Source organism: Sceloporus occidentalis, unplaced genomic scaffold (genome assembly GCF_023333645.1).
Source record: "Sceloporus occidentalis isolate IW3139 unplaced genomic scaffold, rSceOcc1.0.p SCAF_7, whole genome shotgun sequence".
Classification (NCBI taxonomy): Eukaryota; Metazoa; Chordata; class Lepidosauria; order Squamata; family Phrynosomatidae; genus Sceloporus; species Sceloporus occidentalis.
This window is the reverse complement of record NW_028316987.1, coordinates 19,115,465-19,141,791: the sequence shown is the minus strand read 5'-3', so window position 1 is coordinate 19,141,791 and position 26,327 is coordinate 19,115,465. Positions and strand designations below refer to the sequence as shown.

General features: G+C 38.4%; 1 protein-coding gene across 4 annotated transcripts in view; it reads right to left on the bottom strand.

The window, feature by feature from the left end:
* Positions 1 to 26,327, bottom strand: part of LOC149309349 (ankyrin repeat domain-containing protein 17) — a 123,046-nt gene that overhangs the window by 40,696 nt on the left and 56,023 nt on the right. For all 4 annotated transcript variants that reach the window (XM_089532271.1, XM_089532272.1, XM_089532274.1 and 1 more), the window contains exons 2-10: positions 18,916 to 19,069; positions 17,886 to 18,042; positions 15,847 to 15,994; positions 12,370 to 12,517; positions 8,886 to 9,119; positions 7,836 to 7,930; positions 6,432 to 6,669; positions 4,523 to 4,714; positions 4,121 to 4,230 (exon numbers count right to left, since the gene is read on the bottom strand). In XM_089532271.1, coding sequence (XP_089388397.1) covers positions 4,121 to 4,230; positions 4,523 to 4,714; positions 6,432 to 6,669; positions 7,836 to 7,930; positions 8,886 to 9,119; positions 12,370 to 12,517; positions 15,847 to 15,994; positions 17,886 to 18,042; positions 18,916 to 19,069 — 1,476 coding nt within the window. The remainder of the gene's footprint in view (positions 1 to 4,120; positions 4,231 to 4,522; positions 4,715 to 6,431; positions 6,670 to 7,835; positions 7,931 to 8,885; positions 9,120 to 12,369; positions 12,518 to 15,846; positions 15,995 to 17,885; positions 18,043 to 18,915; positions 19,070 to 26,327) is intronic.

The window sequence follows — 26,327 nt, the reverse complement described above, 5'->3', positions numbered from 1 at the left end:
CATCCACTCCCCACACACCTATCAGACACACATCTCACCTAAACCCTTAGTTTCATGGATGCTAAAGTAGCAAGCATCTAAGCAGCCCAGGATCTTGGGATAGGGGATACTACAAGGGGATATTGGGCAGGATTGTATCAGTTCATAGATGACCATATGAAGAACTACAGTTAAAGGTAAGCAACCTGTCCTTCTTCTTCACAATCTCTGTGATTTAAAAATTTGGGAGACCAGCAAACTACTAATCATAGGAGATAAGAGTGTCATGCCAGGCAAGAAAACACTGCTCTTCCAAATATGTCATCAGATCTTGCATCCAATCTGTACTGGGAGATGAAGATCAACAGCTGTGAGTACATAGAAGCCATAGGCTTTGTAGAATGGCTATGCACATGTGGTTGTGCTGGGTCCTTTCTATCAAGTTCATAAGCCAAGTGGAAACAATCCACTTTGAGAAGCACTATGGAGAGACAGGCAACCCATTCCTCTTCAAAGAGTAACAGACAAAAAGTCTAAGAGTCCTGTCAACATAGAAGGCAAGGGCCCTCCTGACATCAATGCAGTGAAAGATTCATTCTAGATCCCAGTAGGTTTCTGTATCAGTGAAGGCAGCACAATGTCCTGATAGATGTAAAATGCAGAAACCACTTTAGGCCAGACCAGACATTTCTTATATAAAGTGGTCTTTATCTCTGTGGAACTGCAGTTAAGGCTGGCCCATCCTGAGGGCACACAACTCACCTGCAGATGTAATAGCCACCAAAAGTTAACCAGACAAATATCATAGGACATCATTGGTTCAAAGGGTTTCTTAGAGAGTGGAGACAGCATCAGCTCCAAACTATATTGAGATGCTGAACCCAACACTGGAGAATAAAGTTCCCTGTAACCTCTGAAGAATCTCTTCAGCAGTGCGGCTCCAGAGGATTCATGTAAAAAGCTCTCTTGTCAATGAATCAGATCGCTTACCACCAAACTTGCTGAGTGGGCACCCTAGCCCTCAAGGGATGCATTGGTTGTAACGACCACAGTGGGTTGAGGAGAGTGGAATGGCATTCCTGCTTGTACATGTGTTGAATCCAGCCACCACCTTAGGGAGTAGTGCATGCTGTATGGCATCATGAGCTTGCTTGGAGAATTAGTTAATGGGTTGAAATAACACAGGAACCAGGCCTGCAAGGACCTCATCTGCAGTCTTGCAAATGGAGTTACAGACATGGTGAATAACATGTATTCTAAGAGAATTTGATAATCTCTTGCCTCCACTCTCCGACTGTATGAACAACAAAGGTTGATTCTTTGAAAGGCAAGATTCCTGCCTGAGCAAAAGCATCTATCAGTGCTGCAAGGAAACACACTTGCTATGTTGCTTCCAAGTGTAATTTCTTGAGGTTTACAATGAAGCCCAGAGAATTTAGAAGTTGGAGAGTGAGGTGAATATCTGAGAGAAGCTACTGATGTGTATCTGCAAAGAGCAGCCAATAGTCTATATAGGGAAAGTGAATAACATCTTGTTGACAAAGCCAAGCAGTCACCACCACCATGCACTTGGTAAACACTCTAGAAATGGTGCAAAGTCCAAATAGTAGGATACAGAAACAATATGAATAGGTCCCCACCACAAAACAGAGAAAGCTCCTGTGAGACAGTCTGATCGCGATGTGGAAATATGCAACTTTCAGGTTCAAAGTTGTAAACCAATCTCCCTTCTCCATATAAATTGATGCTCTGAAAGTCCAAAATGGACACAACCCTTGATTCTTCTTGGACACAGTGAAATAGCGGGAGAAGAATGCCCAACAGATGAGACAAACTCGATAGAACCTTTCCACTGGAGGGATTCTACCTCTTCTGTCAGCATGGCTAAGGAAAGGTTAGCGTGATAAACTCCAACTGGTGGCATCTTCCAGAACTCTATGGCTTATCCCCTTCTGATGATGTTGAAAACCCAGGGATCAGAGGTGCTGGAGGCCGATGCATGGTAGAAATGGTGGAGTCTGTTGCAGAATAGTGGTAATTGAGGTGGCAAAGACTTGGTAGCAAGAACATCATTCTTCTGGAAGTCAAACTCACTGCTTAGACTTGTTCTGGTGTTTTCTCCTGAACTGTTCTTTGTACTGACTGGTGGAGGAAGACTTGCATGTGGAAGAGGGCAAAGTGGCTGGCCTTTGCTAATGTCCACTGATGAGGCTATACTGATGTTGGTATAATGGTACAGACCTCTGCCAATAAGGCCAGTATCAAGATGAAGAATGTCACTGGGATTACGGACCAAATTTCTTGGCTGTTGTCCTCATTTTATGAAGGTGCTCTAGCTTTGAATCAGTGTCTGAATGACAAAGACCATCCTCATCAAATGGCAAATCCTGGATTTAATGGCAAGTTCTGAAGATTGCAACAATGCATGACATCTAGGCACAACTGCTTCTGCCAGTGCCTTCCTGATTCCAGAGAGCAGGTTTTGAATTAGAGCTCAGCCACAGAATCCCAATGGTTGATCTTGGGCAAATCACACACTCTCATCCTCAGAGGATGGCAATGGCAATCCCCTCTGAAGAAACACACCAAGAAAACCTCAGCCTTAGGGTTGTTGCAAGATGTAAATGACTTGAAGAGACACAACAACAACATCTACCATTGCATTGTTTAATGCCTTCACCACCCTCAATATCTGATCCACAAAGAACTGAATGTCATCAATGAGTGAAGGAGGGTCCCTCTCACCAACCAAAACAAAAGGAGATTCAGTAGGTACCACCAAAATGTTTACATAATAGCTCTAGAAGGTTTTGAAAGATGAACTGTGAAGGCACATGTACCCATTTGTTTAGTCAGAGGCCACTAAGAAAAACAGCATTTTTCAATTATTTTATGTAATTACTATCTCTGAATTGAACAGACTGTGCAGTTAGATCTTCTGTTAATGATCACTCATTTCTAGATAATCACAATGGAACATTTATAGGCATTCAAAAATAAAGTCACCTACTTTACAATAGAACAGTCAGAAATATAGCCCAAATTATGGTACTTAACACTGATAATCTACTATGGTGGTGGGGGGGGGGGGGGGAGGACGGGGAAAGTAGGTCCCAAAGGCAATTCAGCTAATAAGCAATTATTCCTTAACCAAAATTCTGAGTGTAAATCTAGGTGGGAAAGCTTTAGGAAGGCAGACAAACTAAGTGTTGCAACAATAGGTGACTGATCACTTTTAGATCAACTGGGAAAATACATAGATTATGACAGAAACAGGTTTTAGATACAACAATAGGCCTGAAGGCAGATTGAAATGGATCTATATAATCCATTTCCTCAAAAAACTCCTAGAGAACCTTGCCCCAAAATGGAATGTTAAGAGACTATTGTGGATACTTGTAAATGAGAATTTTGCATTAGGGAATGAAAATCTTAGAGAACACTGAATTGTATGAATGTATCTTTGAAAAGTGAGTCATACAACTGACTAGAAGGGAGGCAGTCTTATCTGAAGAACTTAGAAAGTATCCCTGAAAAGTGCCCAACACCTGATATATGATGGAAGCACTTTTGAAAACAGGCCAAATAAGTGAACGCTTATACAGAGATCCTTTTCTACATTCCAACCTGCAAAGCAGTCCAAGAGTTGCAGATCAAATCTGTTAATACCAGAAGTGAAAAAGACTTCCCTCAAGCATTTCTACTTCTTTCAAGTTCTGTTGAGGAAGCCCTGTTATGTGTCCCTTTGTTTCAGGACATCAGACTGGTGTGGGAAAGGTTTCAAGCTTTTCTTAGATGAGGAATTCACCTTTGAACTCCCTTAGTTAGGACACCATGCCTGATTTTTTCACCCACTCAGCCAAACACTTGCTAAAACTTCTCATTTTTTGTTAAAAACTTTCACTGATACTGTTTCAAAAAGGTATTTTCTGTTACAGTATTAATGTACATTGTTTAGTGAATTTAATTTGATTTTACAGTTATTATATTTTGTAATTTGTGAATATGTAACCCACGCTGAAAGTCTACTGCTCTTCTCAGCGGAAGTGAAATACATCAAGTCAAAATGGTTTCTTCTTAAATAAATGTCAAATAGATACACAAACGCAGGAAAAGTCCAAAGCTTTGCCAGTTAGCTTACCAGATCTGCATCTGCTTGAAGCAACACATCTGCTACATCTGTATGACCGTTCTCACAGGCATATGTCAGTGCTGTGTCTCCTGTTGCTGTTGTTGCATGGACATTAGCTCCTGAAGCAGCATGAAATATATTTAGAAAATATGCAAGACAGACTACAGTATTTAACTGCATTTCAAAAATATTTAAGTATTATAATGTTTTATTACAATGGTTTGACACTATTATTTCATACACATTTATACCGATGCAAATGGCATGCTACTATATGCAAGGGCACACATAATAGGATTAAGCAGTAAATCAGTAGGCAATATATAACCCCCCTTGACAGTGAAGCTTCAGCAGTGTTTTGAGGAGTATCTAAATATGAACAACGTACACATACAGAGAGCAATTCCATACCTGCAGCTAATAAATATTTAACTAGCTCCAAGTGACCCTCCTGAGCAGCTTCCATTAAGGGTGTAGAACACCCAAGTTCGATATCAGCTCCTGCTTTAATAAGGAAGTCAGCAACTTCCAAGAAGCCCCCACAGCATGCTAAAGTTAAGGCAGTTTCTTGCGTCTCTTCTGTCTGAGCATTGATGTTGGCTCCTTCAAGAAAGAAATATACGAAGGAAATTAAGTTTTGAAATAGAATTTTGAGATATTCTATTATAACATTTATACAAATATCGAATTTCTCAAATAAATTAAAACAGAGCTACATCAGCTGTTTACTAGTTCTATTTATTAGAGAGCACTCTATCTGGAGTCCATTAAAACTTATGCTGAAATATATCAGTCAGTCTCAAAGGCATTGCTAAATTCCTTCCTGTTCTTCTCTTTTCTTCTTTTATTTTTTGTTATCATTGTTCATTGGTATTTTGCATATTAAGAATTTAACCATATTCATCATATGACGTAGCATTTCTGGAGTATATGTTTTAGATATAGAACGGTGATTTCCCCTGCCCCCAATAATGACCATCATGTAATGGTTAATGAAAATGTATGAAACAACTGAATTAGATTGTAAGCCTGAGGGCAGGGAATCGTCTAACTAAAAGATTGTATGTACAGCGCTGTGTAAATTTACAGCGCTTCATAAATAAAGGTTAATAATAATAATAATAATAATAATAATAATAATAATAATAAATTGGCATATCAGTTATGAGATAAATCAGATAAAACATTTGAAAAGAATTGCAATTTAATGCTATCTTATTTGGGAAAACAATGGGGAGGTCCTGCAGAGATGAATCTCAGAGACTATGAAATGAATATGATAGAGAAAAGACAACATTTGGTGAATAAAAATTACAAATATGATATACAAGCTTACAGACATTTGCTTTATTAAGGTAGACACATAAAGCAGGGTGAGACAATAGAACAGAATTAAGATGCAAAATGAAATTAGACACTAATTGTAAGCCATAATACAAAATCTGTTAGAAAGGTAGTCATTGTTTTAGGTATAGAGAAATTTTATTTTGTATATTTATATTTGTATAGTTGTCTGATTGTGATCACATGTCTGTTGGAGTTTGTGGTATGGGTTTTAGTATATAAATTTAGTTTTTTACTACACTCGACCCTCCACATTGACGGCTTTAATACTCACAGTTTTGATTATTCACAAGGTCAAGGCCGCTGTGTGGGCGCACTCCTCCTCCTCCTCCCTCTTGTTTCCTCCCCCCCCCCCCGGGAGGGGAGAAGCCCAGGAGGGAAAAGCTGGGAAGGCTGAACATGCCAACATCGCCCTTTTTCCAGTCAGATTGCTGCCCGGGAAAGGTGGTGGGGGGGAATGGATCAACCCTTCCAAGTCCCTTTCCCGGATGGATGGCTGTCTGAGGGATTGGAGGGCAGGGGAAAAGAGGAGTGTGCGCATGCTCATCTTTCCCCACCCATCTGTCCCTTTAATAGAATTCCATGGGGGGAGTTATTTGTGGTTTTATAATAATAATAATAAAAAATAAAAAATTGTTTATTTATATACCGCTTTTCCTATAGATCAAAGCGGTGTACAGCAGACAAAATGGATACAATAAAAGATAAAATAGCACATTAACGTTTTTCCACGTTCATGGGGTTCTTGATGAATGTGGAGAGCTGAGTGTATTTGTCTTGTATTGTATATTGTGAGTCTAAGTTTTGTATTGTAAATGTTGGCCTTTTAGGGTTTTTAAAAACGATTTTGATTTAAAATTAATAATTTTTTTAAAAAAGAAAAGAAAAAATGGTTCCTAAAAGATACATTCCAGAATGTTCAAAATTTTTCACCCCTGCTACTAGCATAGATTATTATACTCTTACAGTTAGTTACCTTGACCTAGAAGTAACGCTACCATCTCCTCATGACCTTCTCGGGCTGCCTCCATCAGTGGTGTATAACCTTCATCATTTACCTCCTCCAGATTTGCCCCTCGCTCAATTAATAAGGCAGCAAGCTCTACATGCCCACCACAGGCTGCCAAAGTTAATGGAGATTCAAAAGAGTCAGCAGGCATGTTCACCTGAGCACCACTATCAAGAAGTAACCTAGCAACTTCCACATGTCCATCCTAGAAAGCAAAGATAATACATTAAAAATTTAATTACGCAAATGCTGGATGAAGCTCCCACATATTTTTATTTAGTATCACAAAGCGAATGCAAACCATAAGGATACTGCCGCATACTGGTCAGAACGTAGCAGTTTTGTGCCAATTTAAACAGCCTGAATTTGCAGGAAAGCCCTCAAGAAGCATGAAGAACCTACGTCTAAATCTTTAACTATATAACTAACTCACAGAAACAGAACTCACAGTGATTGTTTCCCCCCTCTCACATTTGTTATATGATCTTTCTTGGTTTTATATGCTCACAAATATGTATATTCACAAATGTTTTATATAAAGTAGGCAAAACTGATTGTTGAGTTTTGAAAAGCTCACACAAGATTTGATCTCTACTGCTGTTAAAGTTGTATTTCCTTTTCACAAGTCTTTCTAAGATTTTATTTTTAAGTGCTATGCATTCTAGATTGTCAGCAGAGTTACACATGTTTCATAATCTTTGGAGTATTACTCATGTCTAATAACATATAGAATTAAAGTTTATTTCCTGGACTTTAATAATCTCACAGTACCTACATGGCCAAAAGGTGGAGGGCCTCCATGAACATTGCCACCCATATCATGTGAACTGAGGACAACAACCACAACATTCTGAGAAAATGTACGTCTTTGATGAACATTTGTCTTTTTCCTCCTCCTGTATGATTTTTAAGTCAGTGGAGCTTTGAAAGCTTGCAACAAGTATACTGTGCATTTTGGCTGGCCCAATAAAAGTATCACTGATATGTGGATTTTGGATGTTACTGCATTTTGTTATATGGCCATCACAGCTATTCCTGGATACAGTTTTAGCATAGAAATCACTTAGGAATAGATTAGTTCTATCTACCCAGTGTTACTACACCCCATAAATGACTTGTGTCATGCAACAGGACTACTGTACAAATAGCATCTATCCTTAAAACAAGACCGATGTAAGCCACCAGATAAACAAGAAGTCGTCTGTGGCGTTTCCCCTTTCCCTGCCATTCCTCTTAGAAAACAGGCTTTATATCACTAGAATTTAAATGCAATTCATTAATAATATGGCCAATCAGAAAGCTTTCAATTTGCTGAGACACAGAAAATAATACTGAATTCTTAGACCCCTATGAACTATTAATACCACTTACCATGCATGCCTCCATTAATGCAGTATGCATTTCATCTGTTTTATGCTCCTGGTCCGCACCTGCTTCCAGCAAAAACCTTACCATGTCTAAATGACCTAAAGAAATAATAACAATAACAATAACAATAATAATACGAAGTTCATAATCTCTGAAATTTATTAATGGGCTTAAGATGCAGTTTAACAAACTAATTGCAAAAAAAAAAAATTCCCAAAATTTATGGAGTTGTTTATAGTTATTCAATTAGTACCAGAAAGTAAGCTTTTTTCTATTCTAAACCACAAAATAAGAATGGATATGCTGAGGTTTAAACTCTACAAATGGTCTGTGAGCATGCTTTCAAAATCAGAAAAAAACCATGTATTGGCTTTCGAAATCCAATGCACAAAATCTCCAGTACCAAATAGGTAAAAATTCTCAGAAAAAAACACAAAGGAAAACAAAATACTGATTACACTTCAGAATTGTTTTCTCTTTAACAGAACAGAGAGCTGAAGAGAAAGCCTTTTAAAAATGACTTTTTACTGCCTTAAATCCTTAGCTGTTTTCTTTTCACACTGTTCACTACAGATTAGAAATGAAAGCTCCATCTTGTTGTCATAATATAGGCAATTTGCTCTAAACTTCCCCATTGCTTCAAAATGTTTCCAACTCCTGCAAATGCTGGATGCCATTTCCTAGCAGAAAGAAACAGAACTATACCACAAACACTGAACACTAACTGTACCCTAGTAAAATATTCCTCGCCAATTTATTTTGTAGCATATGCCAGCACTGAATAGTTATAATGAGCTATTTTCCTCAGAGGATAAGAGTCTTCATGAAAATTAAATACAGACAGGGCTGGACTGCAATGACATTTATTATTATTATTTAGATAGAAAAAAAATAATAACATCTCTCCCTTTATTTGCTGGAACAAAGTCAGAAATGTAAATAGGATTCTTTTAAATTTAAAAAACAAATCCTATTAATTGCAATGTACACCAAACAGTTCTGTCATTTTTTTTTTTAGTGAAATGCTATGGTTGAGAAATTTTAACACTGTACCTTTGTAGCAAGCCAGTGTAAGAGCACTCTCCTTAAATTCATTGGAATGAGTATTGATTCCAGCTCCATTTTCTAACAGAACTCTGGCAACTTCCACATGTCCAGCACTCCCTGCCTCCATAAGGGGCGTGTGGCCATTTTCATTGTGGTCCTCAATACTAGCACCAGACTCCAACAGGGCCTTCACAACATCAACGTAGCCCCCAGCACAAGCATAAGTGAGTGCTGTGTTGCCTGATTTCAGGAAAGAAAGAAAAAAGATTTACAGCATTTCGATATCTAAGCACTGATCATTTTCACTGACATTTTAACTCACTGACTGGTCTTTGAAAAATCAACATCTGGAAGCCTTCACCAACAAAAATATCCCATGTTATAGGGCAGGCTAGAACTGTAACAACAACATGGAGGCCTCAATATTTCACAACATTTTGCCTAAGAAATGATAACAACTATGGTTCCAGTTGTGATAACTGCTTTGGGAGTGGTTCCAGATGGACTGACAAAACATCTGAATTAAACTGCCATAAGCAGCATCTCAACAGTACAATCACAAAAAGTAACACTACTTGGAAGGTGTCACATCATCTGCCAAAACCTCACAGATTCCTATATTCCTGGACAGTATCACAATCAGTGACTGTCAAAAAAAACTCCTGTCGATAACATGTGGTAGGCTGGGAAACCAATGTAATAATGGCCTGTTACAGACAGCCAAAATAAAGCTGCTTCGAGTCACTTTGGAGGTATGGTATTTCAATGATGCATGAGTCCTAAGAGTCTGGAAGCTTCACCAAAGCTGCACTCTAGTCCTTAGGACTGGAGCGTGGCTTTGGTGCGGCTTTTGGACTCTTAGGATGCATGCATCATTGAAATACCATACCTCCAAAGTGACTCGAAGCAGCTTTATTTTGGCTGTCTGTAACAGGCCAATATGTCTTTCAACAGGAGAAAAAAGGGGCTATTTACACAAATCTGCTTCAGAAGACCAGGGAACCCGGTGAAACTCTGTAGGCACAAGGCAGAGAATCTGTACGAAAAAGGGAAATTGAGAAAATAGTGATTTAATCTTTGTACTCCTACCAAGCAAAGCTCTTCACCTGATGGCATCCCTGCAGAACTGATAAAGGCAAACCATAACTAGTGTCAGAGCTGTTCACAGAAATTAATAATTCTGGAAAGGTGCCTGCTGAAAGCAAGCATTGTGACAGCATATATGTAAAAAAGGGAAAAGATCAGACCTCTTTAATTAGTCTTCAATTAGCTTGAGGTCCATTGTTGGAAAAATATATGCATCATATCTGCCCTAAAACTGAAAAACGAGGTCAAGAAATCCAAGATTATTGGGAATAATTAAAATGGATTCAAAGTACACTGCTGAACAGCTACTTGACTTGGTTACAGCTTACTAAAAATATTTACAGGTAAAAGCTGGAAGACTGTACTTTTTGTCCATTCAAGCAGCAACAGACTCATTATTACAACCAAAATTATGTAACAGACTTTACAAATGGACAGATCTCTTCTGTATGCAATAAAAACACTCTTATCAATATTCATCAGCACAGGTAATCTGTAGTTAAGCAGGCCATTTACCAAAGGAAGTTTGGTAACAGTTAAGGGAGTAAGAATGGCTGTGCCCTTGTCCATGTGCTATCCAAACTAAATATGTGTGTGTGCATGCATGTGTGCCCCCCCCACAAACACACACACACACACACACACATATATATATATATATATATAGAGAGAGAGAGAGAGAGAGAGAGAGAATAACAAATGATCAAGGACACAGCTCATCTTACTCCCTTAATTGTTAAAACGGCATAAGAACTTCTTGTTCTAACAGGCTTTTAATGAAACATGAAAATTGTTAATAAATTATAATTATTCATTAATTATAATAATGAAAAATTGCTTGCAGGGAGCCTTCTTATGGGGCGAAGAAGTACTCTAGTTTTAATTTTTGTATATTTAAATGATTTCATATTGTTTAATATATTGTTTTAAAAACAACAATCTTATAATCGTGCTTTAATTTCATTGTTAGGTTTTTCTCTAATTTTGTTTTATTTTCTGTGAGTTGCCTTGCAGGCTTCACATAAATGCAAACAATCAATCAATAATTATTTTTCAAAATTTCCCTGAAGTTTTTTTTTACAGCAATTGAATCCCGACCCCCCCCCACCCCTTTGTAATTTGTATCAATTTTGCTAACTGCCGATGATGTGGTTTTATTAAACCACTATGATACAACAGCAGGTGCTTTGCTACTGACTACACTCAAAATTAAAGTGGAAAGTTAAGAGGTCCTAAACTTGCTAAATACTAATAAATGAAGTCAATTCAACCTCTAATTCAATTCCTGAAAACATGAAGAAACCAGTCTAAATCTGAGGTTGCTATACGGGAACAAATGATATATAGAAAGAAAAACCTAACCATAATTTGATTTTCCCCCAAAAATAAAGAGCTTGGAGAAGAACTGCAATAGCATTAAGCTGTATTAACGGCAACTGTAAACACAGGTGAGATAAGAAAGAAGCATTTTGAAGATTACTAGGATAAATTCACAGAACTAGGCTGGAAAACATTTACAGGCTGTGGGTGAGGAAGCACTGCCTGGCACCTACTGAGGCCCACTGTTAACATTTGGGGGCACCTGGCCCTAAAGCTGCTGCCTCTTAACTCTTGCTGTCTGCTCACTTGCTCAGTCTAAAAGAAGGAAATGGATCAGTAATTTCAAAGTAAATTAAGACTCTGCTATTTCCCCATGAATTGGTGTCTTACTGATGTTGGTTCACATCCAATTTGCCATCACTAGTTTTATTCTAAACTGTGGACTATGTTTTTTATGTTGAATTGTTTGTACTGATTACATTTCATCCTGATATATATTAACCTGAGGCCTCAAACTGATACAGAAATGTTGGCCAGAGTATATCACAACACCAGAATACAACCAGTTTAAATTTCAGCAGGGAATAAGGGACCAAAGCTAAATTTTGGAAGTGGCACTGAGTGATGTTCTACTTCAATCCTCATTTGACAATAATACAACAGCAAAGAAACCACTAAGTGTGGCAAGGAGGGGGACTTACCTATCAAAAATAAAATTTTGGGGTAAGGGATATTTACCTAGAAACATACTATTTACAGTTTGGAAAAGGGTGTGTAGATTTGTAAAATCATAGAAGTCGTCCATGAATTGTGACAGCTTTCATTTTGTGTCATGTACTGGGATCCAACATTTGCTATCTCTTTAGGGTACTGGCTTGCAATTCTGCAAATTGCTCTATGCCAGCTGCACTTTAGTATGCCTCCTCTCAGATCAGGGGGATCAGTGTATTTGACTGTCCTGCTGTTTTGTTGTGCTCAATTCTTTTTGCAAACATTAATTTCTTCAATAACAAGTATGGAACTTGTACTGAATTTCAAGGTTGCTCTGTATTTTTATTACATTTAATTATAACATATTTATTACCTGTTGAAGACTGTGCATTGACATCAGCACTATGAGCTAGCAGCAACTTGACAATTTTGACATGCCCTCCATTAGCAGCAGCCATTAAAGGTGTTATATCTCCTTTGACACCTCTGTCTTCAACATTAGCATGCATTGCCAGAAGAACCTGTTGACAAAAGGAACAAAGTACTGACGATAACATTGATCAAGTTATTCACTGGGAAGTTACAGTCTACTGCCATAGGTATGAATGAGGACAATACTATCTTCTCACACTACATGTGCTAGGAGACTTATCTAGTACCAAGATGTTTGTTATTAGCAATAGTTTTGCAAATACCCAGTGTTAAAAACATAACTGTCTCTTATCAGTAACTTCCTGAATATAATTTCCCTTTGACTTCAATGCCTACAACTAGTAATCTTAACCATGTCTATTATATACATACCTGAATTTCTGGATGAAATTTCATCTGCTGAAATTTGCATGCATCTGCTACAGTCCGCAAAAAATTACACTATAATAAAATTAGCTAGACTTTGAAGAGAAACACAACTCTTTGTTGCTTCAAAGCTACAGTGGGCCCTCCCCATATGCGGGAATCCATTCCGAACGCCGCCCCCCCCCCATGTATGGGGAAAAACGTGGAAGCTCAAGCCCCATTAGCTTTAATGGGGGAGCGTTCCCACATCTGGCGCACCCGCCATTCTCCTTATGGCGGCTTAACCTTCTGCATAAGGTTAAAGCCGCGTATGTGCACCCGCATATGGCGCACCCATGTATGGTGCGGGCGCACTGTATTATCTAACTATGCAGATGCAATCCTTGTATTGTAAACAAACACATGCAAACATCTGTAATAATTGTAGTAACATTAACAGATGGCTTATCATGTTTGTGCTTAAATCATGAAGTATTTAGGTGACATTACACAACACTAACAATGTCCCAGGGTTATGACTATGTAAGATCCATGATCCATTATCCAGAATTGCAAGTATATACACAATATGCAAGCTTGGGATCATCAACTGGAGGTAGTGAGATCAGAGAGAAATTAAGTTAAATGGAGCCAGTGTGGTATAGTGGTTTGAGTGTTGGCCTCCTGTACCAAGGAAATCCCTGCTGTGCCATGGAAATCCACTGGATGACCTTGGCAAGTCTCTGACTTAGAGGAAGACAATGGCAAACCTAGGTACTCTGAATAAATCTTGCCAAGAAAACCCTAGATAGGGTTGCCATAAATTGGAGTTAACTTGAAGGCACATAACAAAAGAACAAAAAATTTCAGGAAAGAACAGCACCTGCTGGAGATTTTACTTTCCGAGAAGGACAATATAATGCACATTGGAACACTTTGTTTAGGAAGAGCTACATAAGAATGTCATCCACCTCAGTTTTCAATCCTATGCTCCATCTCATTTCATGGCTAACTCAGCTATGAGTTGGTTGGTTCTAGCTTCTCTTGTGTATTTTTTTTTTTAAATCAGTCATCTCTAAACCTTGTTTTTGCATGCATACATATTACTGGGAGCTGCAAGGGGCAGGGAAGAACAACAAGAGCCACTGCTTTATGAAATATACAATGCTCTGATTAGAAGGTTGGCAGTACCAACAGAGGCAGAATAAAGAAATGTGTCCAATATATTCGTAATAAGCAAGTGTAACTTTTTTTCCAAGCTGTTCACTACTGTACTACTTTAATGAATTCTTCTGGTCCTCCTTTCCTTCCCAGAGAGCCCCATGCCCATCAGGTCTATATCCTGATATGATCATGGGCAAGTGAAAGAGTCAGATGCCACTTAAATTTCACAAATAATTCTAACCAACTAATACTGTGTACTAAACTGACTTAACATTAGAGAAATGTCTAATATTTACAGTCCTTTGCAGCTGGTTCCCTCAAACTTCAAAATAAGGGGTTTTGTTGAGGGGGAGAACTGAACTGATTAAAATGTTTACAAAAACTGAGTCCTAGAACAATGCTTTGTATGAGACATATTTTATGCTAATGGTCTGCTTTACACTGAACATACAATTTGACCAGTTTTACAAATGACGAGTTCAGAGCCAGCTAGCCAGAATCAAAGCAGTGTTCTAGACTAGAGGCATTAAAGCAAAACAAACAACTAGCTTAAAATATAGTGAATTCTGCATTTGTACGGTTTTTAAAGCAGAGCTTAGCTGGCCACCTACAACAGATGCTGTGACAATAAATCTCATTCACTGGCAGATGTGGTTTAGATTATCCTTGAGGTCATTCCCAGTTTTTTAGTTCTATGATAAAGAATATTATATGACTCTCATTTAAAAGATAAAACAGGTCACTTAACTGTAACTGTGTTTCTTTGAGTGGTCAACTGTAAACTCAGACATATGGGTCACTTTGTGCTTGTGTGGAGATCTTCAGAAGCTTCCAGAGCACCATTATGACAGTAACCTTACCCACGTGTATATAAGTTGTGCACGCTTGCTAAAACCAAGTTCCAAGTCCACCACTGAGACACTTGGAGAAACAGATAGCATGAAGGTGGGTTGTGTGAGTACACAGATGATCACTTGAAGAACCAGTGGCAAGTAGGCAACCTATTTTTCTTTGCTGTCAGTCTGACTTACATATGGGAGAAGCTAAACTCACTAAAGAAGGTGGGTCATGCCAAGACTGACGACAGCACTGTCTTACCAAATGTCACACTGGTGTGGGTCTGAGCACCTGGTCTGTAATGAGACAGGAATGTAGACAGCTGTGACTATGTATCCATGTGGCAGAGTTCTGGGAAACAAACCCCTCTGAGATAGGATGAAGTTGCTGTTGCCCAAATTAAGTGAGGTTTTATCCCTTGTGGAAGAGGTTTCACAGCAAAGGAGAAAGTGAGGTGGATAGCATTCACATCACCCAGTGGGTTCAAAGGAGTATGTCATGATCTCAGCAAGAACCAAAGACAGTCTCCACAAAGGCAGCAGTCTGTGATTAGGTGGATGCAGGTGGATGTAGCAGGTGTATGTATGGAACTAAGTAGTCTCTAAGCAGTTTACAATGTGTAAGCTAATTGCTCCCAACAAACTGGGTACTCGTTTTACCCACCTAGAAAGGATATAAGTCTGAGTCAACCCTGGAATCGAACTCACAACCTTGTGCTGCAATACTGGCTGCAGTACTGGCATTTAACTAATGTGCCATCAGTAGACCACTGAATCAAATGCTGAATAGTACATTACTGCTCAAGTAAATCCAATTAATTCAATAGTTCAACTCTAGATGGGACTAGCAACTGGATCTAGGCTATTGGATATATATAGTCTATTATTATTATATATATTATTATTATATATATTATTATAATATATATATTGGATAGATATAGTCTATTGGAGAGAAAATCAATGTATGCACAAAAAAATAAAATTGATTCCAGATGAAAGACAGGCTGGAAATCTGGAATGGTCAAAGGACAATGCTTTAGGCTCACTATTAAGAGTGTAAAAAGACAAACCTGGGCAAGTTCATAGTATCCAGCTGAACAGGCCAAACAAAGAAGACTTTCGCCTTCTTCAGTATGTTCATTCACACTTCGCCCTTCAATAAGCAGCTTTCGCACAGCATTCACATCCCCTTCTGAGCAAGCTTCTGCTAGGCTGCGGCTATGGACAGAAAGAGGAAATTATGGTTAGAACTCATGTATCAATTGTCAAATGGTACCATTAGGATCTCACCACATATAGACCTAGACATGATACTTGGATATAGTGAAATGTAATGGATTGATGTGTAAAACACACACACACACACACACAGAGAGAGAGAGAGAGAGAGAGAGAGAATTGCAACATTTGTGGCCTTTTAAAATGTTTCACATTCATGTGATGATAAAATGACACTTGTAAACTCAGGGCTGGTACAGACAGCCCTAAAGGGGTGGCTTGATGCCACCCTGTTGGTCACTGGATCAGGGCTGCAGCAACTGCACGCTGCAGTCCCGATCCAGCTTTTTCCACCCCCAAAAGCAGCAGCAAAATGCAGCCCACAAGGCAGTATAATGCCACTCCTTTCAGGGGTGGAAAAAATCCACCCTTTCTGCCCTGGCTTTTCGGTGCTCAGGCGGCGCATGGCGTCTAAACACTGTGTTGCTGGAGCACCATGAAGCTGACCCATGTGTGGGCAGACGGATGGCTTCTGGGCAGCGTTGATGTGGCGTCATGTGTACGCCATGCCCCTACACTGCCAGCAAGGTGACTTTTAGTGCTGGTTTGTACCAGCTCTCAGTCCAAGGAATTGACAGCCAAGGATGAATGCATGTGATAAGTAAAGACTCCTGGAAATTATATGGGGCCATAAAACCCATCATGTAACTGTGGTTTTGGTAAACAATTACAAAAGTGAACTTCAGTGGGAGACCCACGTTCTAATCCCACTGATTACTAAAATGAGGTTATTTCTCCTTCAGCCTCTGCATGTTCTTCATGAATTTATTATTCACTCAATATTAATACCCATAAAAGCACATTCTGAGTTATCCAGAATGAGTCACTTCTGCTCTGTTTGAAGCTGAGGAGAAAGAGTAATAAAATCCATTCGGAAAACCTGAATCCAAGTTTGGCATGTCATATAACATTTTTAACCACTAAGATGCCATCACACACATGCTGTGTCTTCAAATATCTATCAAATGGGTTAGTTACATCTGAGATTTACAATCTCATGCCAATACTGCAAACTCAATACTTCAATATTTCCAGAGCACACAGTACAGTCAGCTCTTTCTACTTAAAGGCTTGCCATCAGAAGATTGGAACATCCATGGATGGTCCTGTCCCTTTCTCCCCAATGGCGGTGCATGCATGTGGTCATGCCAATATGGCTACACGCATGATGTGCCACCATTGAGAACAAAAGCACTTGGGGTCCTGTGGTTTGTGGCATCCATGGGGTGGGGGGGTGGGTCCAGAATGAAACTGCCTGTACAAGAATGATTCCCTATCCTTGTGGAATTCTCTGACCATGATCTAGAGAAAAGATGAGTTAGGGAAGAATTGGATGAAATGCTAACACATGATTGTGAGAATACTACACACTGCCTCATGGGTTTCTTTTGTGGGGGGTGTAGTTATTATAGGAATTATCTAACAAAGATGTGATTGTTGAGCAATTCTTCACTTATCACTGGAGGTTGCTGTTGTTTTGTTTATTCTTCCACCTCAAAGTTGTGTTTGCAGCTCTCCACTCCTCCCAGACACAAGACAATTTCAGAAGAGTTATTTGCCAGAGGACAAGGTATTTCACTGTTTGTGACACCAAACAATACCTGGCTATTAACCCCTGGCAAGACTTTTTTTTCCAGAGATGTAAGATAATTCCATTGTATACTCTTTTCCCATTCTGAGATCTATACAGCCAAATGAATTAAATAAGAAGTGTCATATTTTAAAATATAAATTGATAAGAAAAGTTTAGTAGAAAATTGTTTTCCTATAGCAAAACCATAAGAGACATCTATCAAGACTCTCAAAAATGGCCTTCATAAATAACACTTACTTGTCCATCTGCCCTGCACTTGCTGTGCTTTCAGCTCTCATACGGGTAAGTGCAGCAGCAGCTTCATCCAACGCACAGCTGACCGAAGAAGTCAGTCTGCGAAGCACCTCAGGATCTGCAAAGGCTTTTCCATCAGCTGTGGATAATTTACCTATTCCTTTTATTTCAGATCAGAAGGCAAGAAGATAAGCAGCATTACATGAGAAAAGAAAAGATCACATGCGTTTATACGGTATACTAAGAAATAAACCTAGCATATTGCTTGTATGGTGTGGATTTTTTTCAATATAATAGCACAAACAGCATTATTTTATACTCCAAATTAGTTCATACTCTCTTATTTCATATTACTTCAGTCAGCCAAATGATGTGCACCCTAATCAGAGACCAGAAACATCCTACAAAACACATTAAACTAGTGAAGAAAAGAACCCAAATTTTATGAATGCAATCTATTTTTAAGAGCTTATACATCACTTTACCACTTGTAAGCTTATAATAAATTCTCAGTCAAGTCATAAACCAAAATGTCCCTTTCAATCACAAAGTATGAATGTACTGAAAAGGCAAATGGGTTAGTTACATCTAGTAGCAGGGGGGAAATAATTTATATCAACATCAGTGGTAGCAATAAAGTTAACCAAAACCCTCAGGTAAAATAATATAAACTATGTGTTCATATGTTATGGACAAGTAAAACAAGTTTGGTTTGTTAAAAACAAACAAACAAAACTGAAAAAGCTTGGCCAAAAAGGAAGTTTTAACTGGTGCCGAAAGCTTTGAAAAGACAGCACCAAATAGGTGGGGCATCAACAAGGCCACCTACCTCATCTCTGATGAATCTTCCTAATATGAGATAGGGTGGGGTGGGGGTATTTTTAGCCATTTTTTTTTAAATCAATTTGTTTCACAGCATGGGAGCTGTACTTTAGGTCATTTTTGGTTTAGAATTTCTACAATCAACATCGGTTTCTCAAGAACATAAATATATTGCTCTTCAAAATCAGTGTAAGAATCTGTGAATATCTACCTGCAGCTTCCAGCAAAGCTTCTAACCTAGCTTGGGTTTCTGGATCTACTGTTCTTAAATCAGCGCCATCAGCGGTACTTGACAGCAGCAGTTTTGAAGCTGTCTCCAGCATTGGATTTTCCAGGTCATCCTGATCCAAAATGAATGACTCCACCTAGAAGAGGAGAATAGTTTTTAAAATACATTAACAGTGTGTTTAATTCATCAGGACATCATGTTATATATGTTTTGTATTTTATAAATACATATGCATTATATATGATCTGCATTATAATCTATGCCAACTAGCTTCCGAAACAGCTGTGCAGAGACCATCAAGTAGAAGCACTAAAGCTATTGCTTGTCACTTCTAGAATTACTAGATTCTTCTGCATTTCATGCTCTAGAAGAAAATGTTTAGAGATACAGTACTTCTCTATCCTCTGTTTCCATGGCACAATTCGTTCTCTTCCCTAGAACACCCCCATTGTAGTCAAGAGCGTGTGAATCCCCCAAATCTTGCACAAAGTTTCACTGCAACCACTGAGCCATTACTGCTTTAAGAATTATTATCAAATATATATCCAAATTTGAATGCTTCTCCCTCACTATCCATGCCTTTGACAATGGTGCATTAAGCCTGAATTCTGTAGGCCAAAAGCAGTATAAACATTGCACAAATTCCTCAGAGTTATTCAGGCAGCACATGAGCCACCAATTAAAAGGGCAAAGGAAATTATAGAATGTTGTTTAGCAGCAGTGGAACAAGTCACTGTAAGTTGCACAACAGCCAAAGTGGCTTGTATTAAGACTCACTGGATAGTATCTGTAGTGTCTTCTACAAAAGTGCCAGCCTAATTAGAGAATAAAACAAAGTGAAGCTAGAAATCTTTCCCACATAAGGATTCTATCTTGCTTGAAAGGCAGGGATAATACAGAAAACACAGAATACATAAAATACAGATTCAGAAGCACAATTTAGACTCAATCAGCTGTGCTTTGATCAGGAAAAATCTCCAGGCGTAAATGAGGGACTATCAAAAAGGCTTACCTTATTTAAGAAAAAAAAAATACATATCCCTTTTCTTCTTGTCCCTCTGCTATAGACCACTACTAGAATTTGTTTGCTACTTGAAAACAAAACACATTCTCCTAGAAAATGTCTTCTGGAGCTAAAAATGCAACATTTTTCTTACAGGGCTGGCACTTAAAATTTTATTTTCCATTTTCCTGACCAAATTCTGTAGATTTTCCTAACTAGTATCTAAAAATAACCCAAAATTATAGATTACGTTTCATTAAAGGTTTTATTAAATGGTTTAAAACTACACAAATAATGAAACATATATATATATTTAAAAGATAGAAACTCCTTTAAAAATTGACTGTTAAATGAAACACAGTTCACAGGTCTGATTTTCAATCAAATTTATTTTTTATTGTTGATAGCACAGTAATATTTGTGGGAAGGACAGCACTTTATAGCCAAATTGACTGAAGCTGATTCCAGTTTGTCTGATACACAAATTAACTGTCGGAAAAAGCCAGTCAGCTACTCTTATGATGAAACAATGCTGCCATATATGGGTTCATTTTATTCTACATTACTATTAATCATCATCATATTTTCTAAATCATATAACCATATCATGGAGTATGTTTGCATCATGATATTGAGCTAATCTTCTGCTGTTTCTCTACTTCAACTGTAACAGGTGTTGACTGTCCTCTTGCAGTAGCACCTTAAAAAATCATTACATAAGTGCATCTTAATAAAAATTTCCCTGACTTTTGACCAGTTTCTATTACTTTCTCTGAACAATTTCCATCCTCCTAACTTTCCAGAAAGTAGCAACCCTGCTGGCATTCTGCAAAAGAGCAACCACTGCTGCAATGCCTGATCCCTCACTGAGAGATGACTGAGCCCTAATCTGTGGGTTGTTGTGGTCTCTACAAGAGTGACTAATTGTGTCAAGGAAAGGGTTTTTCTTATAGTTCAAAAATGAGGTATGCCTAAGAGTATTAGAATTGAGCTAGTCTCTTATCTCCAAGTTGCAGCTTTTTTTGACACGAACACCCAAATTTAGCAGCTGCAGGAGACTGTTATGGAGGTTCCATAAAAACAAGTGGAAAAGGAGCAGGCTGTTGCCTATTTTTGCCCCAAAGGACTGTTAGATATACTCCTCCCAAACTGACATACATTTTAACATGCAAAATTCATCACAGCTTAAAACTGTCAAAACCACAGTCTTTACATGCAATTTGCAATTAAATGTAAATGACAGGTATTATTTCATGACAAAGATTTTAGCAATTTCAGATTTTTTAAAATTGAAAATCCTATTTACCATAACATACTGAAGATTCTTAAATTTCACTGATGCAGATTTAAATATATAAACCTGACAATTTTTCCCAGCCTTCAATAAATGAGCATTGTAACTATAAAACAGAAAAGGGAAGCTTAAGGGGTGATATGATAGCCCCACTGAAGTATTTGAAGGGGTGTCACATTGAGGATGGAGCAAGCTTGTTTTCTGCTGCTCCAGAGACTAGAACACGGAACAATGGATGCAAGCTACAGGAAAAGAGATTCCACCTCAACATTAGGAGGAACTTCCTAACAGTAAGAGCTATTCGACAATGAAACACACTCCCTCAGAGTGTAGTGAAGCCTCCTTCCTTGGAGGTCTTTAAACAGAGGCTGGATGGCCACCTGTCAGGGATGCTTTCATTGAAAGTCCCTGCATGGCAGGGGGTTGGACTGGATGGCTCTTTCTGGTCTCTTCCAATTCTATGATTCTATAATTCTCTGTCAGAGAGCTCTGGTGCCACAATCAACTACAGTTTCCAGGATTCCCTGAGCCAGGGCAGTTAAAGCAGTCTCAAACTGGATTATTTCTGCAGTTTGTTTTGGACCCTAATCTTGAATAAATCCTAACAACAGATCAGATCAGATCCCAAATAGTGGGATCAGTAACAGTTCAAATAATTAATTCATGGAGTGAAGTACCATGTCAAAATATTTTTATAATGGATTTTGCTTAGGTGAAAGCACATACTGTAATACAACAAGGTTCTCTCCCACTATCCAAATACCTTTCCAGACTTCCATGTTTCCTAAATCTCTGCTCCAATCTATACAATGACTCCTGTTTTAAAAAATCTGTTGTTCAAATACTCTTAGCAACCTGAGTTTCTTTAGATGCATTTTCCCTCTAACATAGCACTTGTCTTTCAAGTACTTAAATAAAAGTACATGTTGACCCTGTTCATCTTCTGTTATTATCTGGCTACAATACACTTGACCATTAATCCATAAATATATTCACTGAATAAACAGACCCAAATCTCTAGAACACTCATAATAGAATGAGAGTTGTACTCTTTAGAACAGTGGTAGCGAATCAACTTAGTCTAGTCCTTTGGATGACTACAACTAGAATACTACTAGTTTTGTGTCATTTAGGGCATAATTTAGGGAATAATTGTGTGTGCAATTTAGGGAATAATTGTTTTGAAAGCTTGCTTTAAGTGTCTCCACTTAAGTGTCCTCTCATGAGACAAACCTTTTAACTAACCAGCATGATAATACATACCATTATCTATCAATCCTCCCCTTTTGCATACTACCTGAAAAACATCTACATATGTCCACGTCCATATTACTCTCTCATTCCTTCTACTCCATCTATGTATTACATAAAGTTATGTTTACTGTAACAATCTAAAAGCTGTTTCTTTCACTTCCATAAAACAACATAAGCACTACTATCTTACATAGTTCTTTGAAACTACACATAAATTTTAATTGCTTTGTTATCAATTTTAGTGCAATTTGTAAATTGAACTCAAACACATCTGACTTAATTTCTACAGTATATTGAAATTTCACTGGATTTATCTCCCACCAGGTCCCCTGAAGTTCTTACCTGACAGATATGAAATTATAAGGGTTAACATCACATACACAAACAAACAAGAACGTCATTTGAGTTAAAAGAATTGAAGCAGTTTTAAATCTGTGTTGCAACTGTTAAGGCTGAAAGTTCAACTACAAGTGCAGATACAGTTTTTCAGACACTGTACCCTTTCACATATATTACTGTGGCTGGCATTCTGCAAAGTATTTTTCAAAATCAAAGGTTCTAAAAACTCGAAATGGAAATGTTTTTACAATTGTCAAATACCTTTTCACGACTTAAGAAGAATAACCCTTGTTTGGCAATTCCAATATTTAATTACCTTTGAAGTACTTTTGAAGTTTGAAAATATTTTTGAAGTTTTACAACATGTTGCTGTTGTGTGCCTTCAAGCTGTTTCTGACTTACTGCAACCCTAAGGTTGCCATATCATGAGGTTTTCATATGTCCTACAATAAATTTAGTTTGGTCTATATGTAACATTTTCCACCACTACCTCTGTTAATCTGTTAGCATGAACACTTAACAAGATCTTAGAATCACTGTTCTTGTTCAAAGTATGCTCTGGGTCTAGAACATCCATCAAACTGTAGTATATCAGATACTTTCCTTTCTTGCTTGAGAATATTAACATCTCCTTAAATCTTATCTGGTTTTTATTTCCACTGCCCTTTAATTTTTGCTAATCTACCCCTTTGGCATCTCAGTGCCTTGACAAGCAATAGCTATTGCTATTGCTATCAAGAACCAGAACCCCAGATACATCCCTGCCTGCCCAAACTAGAAAAGGCAAAAACAAAGAACAGCTACACAACCCATCAACTGCAAAAGCAAAGCAGAAAAATAAAAATAAATTAATATAGGAACTGGGATTATGTGACAAAGAAAGAAGACGACAGATGGAACATGTCATGAGCTTTTTCCCTCACATGTATGACAAGGGAGAAGACTGGAAACAAAAATCTCTTGGCTCTGCCCAATGGCTGCACACACTAGAGAGACTTTAATAAGCCATTATGGTGGTGTTGTTGCTGTTGTTCTTGTGTGCCTTCAAGTCATTTTGGACTTATGGACTTTAAGGTGAACCTATCAGGGAGTTTTCTTGGCAGAATTGGTTCAGAATTTGTTTGCCCTTGCCTTCCTCTGAGGCTGAGAGAGTATTACTTGCCCAAGGTCACCCAGTGGGTTTTCATGGCTGACAGGCCATTTGAATCCTGATCTCTCAGTGTCCTAGTCCAACAGTAAAACCATTACACCACGCTGACTCTCTCGCCAGTATGGTATAGTTGTTAAATATCTGGACTGGGACTTGGGAGACCCATGTTTGAATCACTTTGCCATGGAATTCACTGTGTGGCCTTGGGCTAATCCCTCTCAGCATGACCTTACTATGGGGGGGGGGGAGTAAAGAGAAGAGCCACTATACCATTTTCAGCTCATTGAAGGAAATGTGGGTTATATGTGTTAAAAGCAAACAGATAGCAAAGGTAGTTTTGGATATAAATGAACTAGATTAGACAAGGCAATTGCAAAAGCCTAGTATTGCTTCCTTTCTCCACAGTTATGCCACTATTGATGGCCAACACGGAGTACTGATCTCTACAGAGTCCAGGGTCTGAATCTTTGCTGGGCCATGGAAAGCCACTAGGTGAACTTGGGCATCTCTGCAAAGGCAAATCCCCTCTGAACAAATCTTGCCAAGAAAACCTCGATAGGTGTGCCCTAGAGTCACCATAAATTGGAAATGACTTGTAGGCACACAACAACAGAGTAACTATTGGCTGATGTATACCCTCCTGCACAGTCTGGTGGTATTAACCATCTCCAATACAGTTGGTAGATTTGCCACTATGTGCTTTGTTGCCTGGAATGATGAGATCATACTAGCTAGAAAGTCCATTTGTTCCCAAGCAAGGGCATTGTCCCTTGTTTACTTGATAAGGAAGCAAGCAAATGGGTCAGCACTGCTGGGATGCACAGAGATAAGCACCAGCAACTCTACTGCAATTCTACCAATGAATAGCGATTCGTAATTGCCCTTTACATTGAAAGACAGTAGTTCAGAAAACAGGGCAACAATCTAAGACACAAATATATTTAAGAAATCACTGGTTCATTGTCCTAAAAACTTATTTTTTCAAATAGGTTTTAAGAAATACTGCTCCAAATAAACTCAGCCTTGCAATACAAACAAAATTGTCAGTAATACAAAATATAAGATTAGGCAGAGCTACACTTTTCTTCTCCCCCACAAAGTAAACAATATCTCTCCATACCACATTATAAGCACACCTCCGTTATTAAATCCTCTGACAATAAACTCCCATTTACAAATATTGTTAAATACCTGTCCAACCTCCTTTCCCTCCTAATCATCTATCTAGCTAGACATTCTCTAGCAGCCCTGCTAATGGGAGGATGGTAAAGGACAACTGACAAAACAAAGTTTTTCAGTGTCAGATTGCAGCAATATGTCTGCAGTAAACAATGCAATAAAGCTTGAGCTGGGAAAGAGTGGGATTCTGTTCTAGGCAATCCTACTGTACAGGGACGTAGCCAGGATTTTAGGAAGGGGGGGGGTCCAGACTAAGTGCCACCATTATAATGGGGCTTGGGCATGACGGCGCAGCAGCGCATGACATTTGTTGTATCTAACAGAAGGGGGGTCCGGATACCACGGACCCCCCCCTTGACTACATCCCCGTACTGTAGCTATGTGTGCCTGCCTACAACAGGCAAGATAAACAGCTGCCTCTAGAATCCCTAACTGAGCATGGATGAACAGCAGAAAAGGTGAGAGCTGATAAGCATGCTTTGCCAGCTAGACCCAACATGTTAAAAAAGCATAGATCTATCATGAGAATTGTAAGACAGTTGAAGACTGGTAAAGAAAAAGTCATACTTAGATACATTTTGAAGAAGCTTTCAGGTGGTCTTTAGAAGGTTAAAAGGTGTATATGGTTAGTTTTGAATGAAAATATGCTTTTCCTTATTGCTGCATAGGAACCTAACCCTATTCTGTCCATGTTATTCCTTCCTCTGGTAGGAAATTTTCTAAGGAACACATCCACATTCTTAGCTATTAACTTTTATAATGAAAAGGGGGTGGGGGAACCTACCCATATTCTCAGAATTATCTTCAATAGCTCTTTAAACTAACAGGATACACACAGTGATGCATATTCTGATGGCATAGTGGGATTATTCATGTTTATAAATAAAATGCCAGGCATCAAAGAATGATTCAGATGCACATCTGAAACTGCCTCCAAACACCTGCTGATATTACACATATATAGTCAATATGTGTGTATGTCACACATATACAGCAAATACCCATGCAAAATGTTCCATGACATTAAAACACCTAATCCAATGAGTATAAGGGTCCTCCAGACAGACAACCTATAAGTATTCAGTATCTCACATTTGGTTGTCTAGAGAAAATTGGGGAACAACTGCATTTTCAGTTGCATTCTCTTTTTACAGCACAGACATCTCTTTAAGATT